The following is a 6,278-nucleotide window of genomic DNA, read 5'->3' on the forward strand; positions in this document are numbered from 1 at the left end:
CCCCCACCCCCCTTCCCAGTGGGGGGGGGGAAACACCTGGGAATAACTTTGTCAGAGCTCATCAAGAAAGAAAAAGAAAGGAGGTAAAGAAAGTCCCTCAATACAACAAGTTGTCTCAAATCGTCACAGTGATACAGACTTATCAGAAACCAATGAAACAATACAAATTAAATACTAATAAAATAAATACTATGGAAGACAGAAGAACACAGGGGAATGGAGCGGGACGCTCAGAGATTTGGGCTTTTCTCATTTCTCCTTGGGACAGGCCAAGGCCACCCAGGGCCCAGGTTTGGTCTTGGTCATACAAGGAGGCCAGTCCAAGGGACCCTGGCGCCACCTCCCACCACCCCTGGGACCTCATGTCCTCAGACGTGGATTTCAACTTTCCACCCCCATCACCAACCACAACAACAATGACGACGACAGGGAGATGAGAACTAACTGTAACAAAAAAAACGAAAAAAGTCCAGTCACTAATGCTGGCATTGGATAAGGCGGCTTCTTGTTGGTCCGTATTATTGCCTCATTCTGCAGTCTGGTGCTCGGTGGGGGAAAGACATGGGAGGTGGGGGAGGGTGAACTTGGGAGGAAAAAGAAGAAAAAGGAGGGGCTGTTTTTCCCGGTCAACTGTTCCAAGGCTGGAATTCCACCTCGGACCCTAGGAGCCGAAGTAGGTCTGGCTCGTACCGCACCAGCTCCACAGTCTCTGAGGAGCCTGGGGGGGATCTGTCGTCCAAGCCTCCAGGGCTCTCAGCAAGGGTCAGCAGCTGACTGGAGGCCACCTGCCGGTAGAACTCGGCCTTGGGCAAGGTGGCAATTTCAAAGTGCGGGAACCGGGCCTGAAAGATCCTGGAGGAAAGCTTCAGCCTCTTCAGGACATCCGCAAAGAGGAACCAGTTGCAGGGCCTGAAAGGCAAGGATGAGAGTTAGGGAAGGCGGCTGGGGGAAGCAGTGGGGGGCTGACTGGGAGCATTGTGCACAGCCCCTGATGGCTGCAACCACCTGAACCTCCCACTGTGACTTGCTGCCAGTGTGGCTACCCACCCCCCAACTAAACCACAGGCTCCTTAGTGGAGCTGAGGCAAATATTTTCTCCTGTCTCCTGCATGGCCTGACCCGGCTTTCAGCTAAACGGTGAGCACTCAATCCACGGCCTACCTCTTAAAAAAAAAAAAAAAAAGGAAAGAAAAGCGAGCAGGAGGAAAATGGGCCTTCTAGAACCAAAAACTCTTAGCAGGCTTCCCCGGGATTTAGCCTGCACCCCTGTGACCTGGGATTTGCCATCTGCTGGGACCAGTCCTTCCCCCAGCCCCCACCCCTGCCAGCCCGGGCTGGCGTCCCTCTCCTGTTCTCACTCCTGCTTCCCCGAGATCTTCCCCAGCAGAGGGGGAGCCGTGGAGAAAGGCCTAAACTGCGGGTAATCCAAAAGGCATTTCTCTTTGGCTCTGGAATGCATTAGACAAGTTTTTTTCTCCAGCGGCAGCACCATCGTTTCTGCAGGGCCAGAGCTCACATTACAGTGAGTCTGACTTTGCTGAGCACACCCGACTGGGCGGCAGGCTGGGGACAGCTGGGAGGGGTGCTGGAGAGGCAGGTCCTGGGCCAAACGCTTACATTGACTCAACGTGCAAGAAACGCTGCCTCCCCGTGTTAGCAGTCCCAGTTCACAGGGTTTTCCTTCCTCACCATGCCACTGTCCCAGTTCCAGCCTTCACCACTGGTGGCCTGGGCTCTGTTGTGTCAGCCTCCTCTCTGGTTGCCCTATGCCAAGTCACTCTTCTGCACTCCCACTCACACTCATTGGATTTTCTGTTAGCATTAGAGTTTTCTAAAAAGAAAAGCTGACCTTCCACTCCCTCCCTAAACAGCTTTAGATGAATCCCCAGTGCCTCTAGAAACAACTCCAAATTCTTTAACATGATATAAGACCTTCTAAATATGACCCTATTCAACCTCTTCAGCCCAATCTCCACCCAATCTCTCTCTCTCTCTCTCTCTCTCTCTCTCTCACACACACACACACACACACACACACACACACTGTATTCCCTATCCCACCAAGTGCCAGCAACATAAAACTACTACTACTTTCTGAACTTGTATGTCTCAGTGCCTTGCTCTCCATCCTTCTTCCCGGACCAGCTCAGAAAGATGCTGAAACAGCTTAGAAAGATGCTGAAACAGCTCAGAAAGTCTGCAAAAAGTTCCCCCAGGGTAACCGATTGCTCCTCTGTCTTTCATGGCTTTGTGGCACTTGGTTAAGACCCCTAGTATAATATTTCTAACAGCCCATTTCTGAAAGAATGCAAAAGAAATTCTCAATGGCAATGAGAATTCAAGGTGGACTGGAACTTTTTTCATTTGACACATTGCAGAACTGTTTGAGTTTTTTACAGTAATAAATTTGTTTAGGGTAGTTTGTGTTTTATTAGAGTTAATGATATACTTGTCTGTCTACTCCACTAGACCGTGGGTTCTTTGAAGGCCAGAGCTGTGTTCTGGTCTTCAGGGTTTGACCTGGTGCAGCTGTTTAAGACATGTTTATAGAATCAAGTGCTCTGTACAGTGCCTAAAACATCAGCCCAAACCCACAATCCCTACTCCTAAAATACAACATTTCTCCCAAATGACGGCAAACTCTTATCTCACGTGATTAGGGAATGGAGTGCTCTGGGTTAAGAAAACAGGACTATGGATATCATGCACTTGGACTATCACTTCCAAAGATGGGGGGGAACACCCCTCAGAACATTCACACTGGAGTGATCAGAATTCAGTCTTGCTTTGATGATTCAGAAGGCCTTTCTGAACCTCACAGGGCCCCAGAGTCATCATTCTACACCACTACCACCCCCCACTTCTTGAAGAAGAAACATCTTCACTTTGTGCTGCAGCTGTGGGGAAGGACAGCTTCAGAACACGCACTGGAGGATGTAACGTCACAAACACCAGCTATGCCGGCACTGAGCTCTGGGCTGATGACGCGCCTGCCGCCTGGTTCGCTGAGTGGCACACTGCCTTGGTGGCCTGTGTTCTGCCTGTACCTAAAGCAGGCTACCCTGGTCCTTTTACTGCCTGGGGCCCAAGATCCTGTTTCAGAGAGGGAGGTGCTGAATACTTTGGAGGAATTAATTAACTGTGCAATACTATATCCCAGAGGCCCCACCCCGCCCTCGGGGATCAGTTTATGCCCAGAAGAATAAGGACCAAAAGCCCCTGAAACTTGATCCCTACTAGTGTCATTATATAGGCTATTTTTACTCTTATCAGGCCATGGGGGAAGGGATGTAAAGAAACAGTGGTCTAATGGTTAGAGCTGTAGACAGAGGATCTCACTTGAGTGGTCTAATGGTTAGAGCTGGTAGACAGAGGACTTCACTTGAATGGTTCCTAATCCACTGTCCACCTGGATCCCTACCTGTGCCCTTCAAGCTAGGGTCTAAATAGGGTCTGCTATTTCTTGAATAGACACCAAAGAAAAACTGTCCTTAAAATTGTTTGCAAAGGAATTTAAAAACGTGAGGACACCGATAGGATGGGACTATTATAAGAGGCTAAGAACAAAGGGCAATCTGGCCAGATGCAGTTGCCCACTCCTGGAATCCCAGCATTTTGGGAGGCCAAGGCGGGAGGATTGCTTGAGCCCAGGAGTTCAAGACCAGCCTAGGCAATACAGTGAGACCTCGTCTCTATTTTTTTTAAAGGGCATTTCATCCCACATTCTCATTCTCTCAACCAGCACTTCTACATGCCAACGTGTGAGGAAACCTGGCAAGAGCCACAGCTCTGCCAGCTGTCGAACTCCCTCTGAACCATCAAATAAATGTCAAACTGGGTTCAGTAGAATGTTAAGCGTCAGGCATATTCTGGTCTCTGAAAATGGGTGATCCCCATTATAATGTGCACAGCTATCTGAGCCGACAGCATTGGTACCACCCCTCCCCAACATTACAACTGTGAGAAGCAAGGCTGAGGATTACTTCAAGACCCTAGTGGCCCCACAGCTATGGCAACCATATGTCCCGGCTTTTCTAACCATCTCAATTTCAAATATTCTATCTGGTTGTCCCCAGAAACCACAAGAACGTTCCAGAGATTCTAATAGTTCATCAGCCCAAATATCTCCCAGATTATCTCTTACACTCAGAACAGTACCAAAAAAAATCCTTCCTGGAGCCGGGCACGGTGGCTTATTCCTGTAATCCCAGTGCTTTGGGAGGCAGAGGTGAGAGGATTGCCTGAGCCCACGAGACCAGCCTGGGCAACATGGCAAAGACTTCATCTCTACAATAAATCAAAAAATTAGCCAGGCAAGGTGGCATGTGCCTGTAATTCCAGCTACTTGAAAGGCTGAGGCAGAAGGATTGCCTGAACCCAGCAGGTCAAGGCTGCGGTGGCCATGAGCATGCCCCTGTACTCCAGCCTGGGCGACAGAGTGAGACTTCGACTAAAAAAAAAAATCCTTTCTGGAGAAAACTGAGATGTAGGTTCTGGAAGTATAGAGTCAACGTACCCAGAGCCTGCAGCCTCTAATTTGAACATAACGAATCTGGGCTGGAAGGGCCCACTGGCCTCTGTCATATGTTATCTTTCCTATGCTCCCATGCTAGTTAACCAGGTCTTCACTTCCTTCTGGAGAATTCCACTTTCCTCAGGAGATGGGCCAGGGGTTGCCAGGATCTGGTGCTCAGTCCCTGTGGGTCTCTCAGACACTTACCAGCGGGACACTGACACTTGGAGGTTGTAGCAAGGGAGAAGAGGTTTTTCTGAGAATTCGAACATGAAATCATCCTCTTCCACATCATCTCCTTCTTGATCAGAGTTCCCAGGAGGATTATGTAGGAGGTCACAGGCAAACCCATCCTTTTCCTCTGTAAGGAAAGTACAGAGGGAATTAGGACTCAGCTATGTGTACAGAACTGAAGAAAGGAAATGCTCCAACCAGATAAGGGGGTGTGAAGGGGGTGCTTGGGAGATAAACAACAAGGCCCTGGTCGGGCCTAAGGTTTGCTGATCCCATAGCTCACCCTCTTGGAAGGGCATGTGAAAGTGCTCGTCCTGGAAGAAAGCATGTTGTGGCCAGAGGTTTCTTATATTCCGCCACCCTCCAGTTGGGAAAAGCAAGGTGATGTGAAGGATGAGCTTCTCAGCTGTTGGAGATGGAAGCCTGGAGATACTATCAGCAGTCAAGGGCAAGGTAAAAAACACCTACCCTTCTCTGGCTGTGGCTGCCTTAGGCCTACCGGGATCCCTGGAAGCCCAGAGGGGGCTCAGAGGGCTCCCTTCCCCAGCCAAGTGTGCGAGTGTGGCCTGTTGCATTCCATCCCAACCTCCTTCTCCGCTCTGGCTTCCCCTATGTTTACGGGTGGGTGCTTCCCTTCATCTTCAGCCCCTAGCCCAATCAGCAAATGCTAGATGGCCACCATGGAAAAGACATGTTTATCCTCTGAGAGGAAAGCTGAGCCCAGAAGGCTAAGCATCAGGAGTCAGCAGCTATCTCAAAAACTATGCCTGCACCATAGGGGCAGGGTAGGGAAAGAATACGGCAACTGCCAGGTAAGGGGCTGGGCCCCTCTTGAGCATGAGCAGTACCAAAAGCGGTGACACTGCTCACAGGGGCTTCTGGCAGGGTTAAGAGAAAGCAAGGGAGGAGAAAGGAACCTGGAAGAGATAATTTTCTAAGTGTCCAAGATAGGGAGTGGTAGAGAGTGGCTCAGGGCTAATAAGGGATGGCTTCGTCCAAGTCAGTGTTACATCTCCTGGTTTAGGCAAAGGACATCTGAGTCTGGGTGAAGGGTGGGTTAGGGTTAGGGTTAGGGTCTGGAAGCTACTGACAGGTGACAGGGCTACTCCTATCTTTAAAAAGCATCAGTGAAAGCCAAACCAAGACCCACATGCCTGTGTCACAGATGAGGTTGGGAAGAATCCCACTTAAAACTTACCCAACACAGAACTGCTGTAAAAATCCCAGGATACACCAGGATCACCCTCTGCCCGTCCCTGAAGATCCGAGAGGTGATCTGATTTGAAAGACAAGAAGGTAGTGAGACAAGGAGGGTAGGCTGGAGGCGGAATCCCAGAGCCAAGTCTATATATATGGGGCTGAGCGAAGGGAAGGAAGACCAGAAGTAAGGCCAGGAGTGACCAGAGAGAGAGAGAGAGAGAGAGAGAGAGAGAGAGATGCTTCCTGCTCAGAGACTGCAAACCAGCAGCCAGGAGCCCAATTTAGCCCACTGACCGCCTGAGGTTTGGCCCAGTGTTTAAAAAACAAAACA

General features: G+C 49.9%; 1 protein-coding gene across 1 annotated transcript in view; it reads right to left on the reverse strand.

Annotated features, from left to right (window-relative positions):
- LOC103262237 (BCL-6 corepressor-like protein 1) overlaps positions 1-6,065 on the reverse strand; it is a gene marked incomplete at its 5' end in the record, with an annotated part of 6,863 nt that extends 798 nt beyond the window's left edge. The window contains 3 exons of the mRNA XM_008059863.2: positions 1-909; positions 4,721-4,874; positions 5,946-6,065. The exon at positions 1-909 is cut by the window's left edge and continues 798 nt beyond it. Coding sequence (XP_008058054.1) covers positions 627-909; positions 4,721-4,874; positions 5,946-6,065 — 557 coding nt within the window. The remainder of the gene's footprint in view (positions 910-4,720; positions 4,875-5,945) is intronic.
- Positions 6,066-6,278: the final 213 nt, after the last annotated feature.

Source organism: Carlito syrichta, unplaced genomic scaffold (genome assembly GCF_000164805.1).
Source record: "Carlito syrichta isolate Samal-C Ts95f unplaced genomic scaffold, Tarsius_syrichta-2.0.1 Scaffold304400, whole genome shotgun sequence".
NCBI classification, from domain to species: Eukaryota; Metazoa; Chordata; class Mammalia; order Primates; family Tarsiidae; genus Carlito; species Carlito syrichta.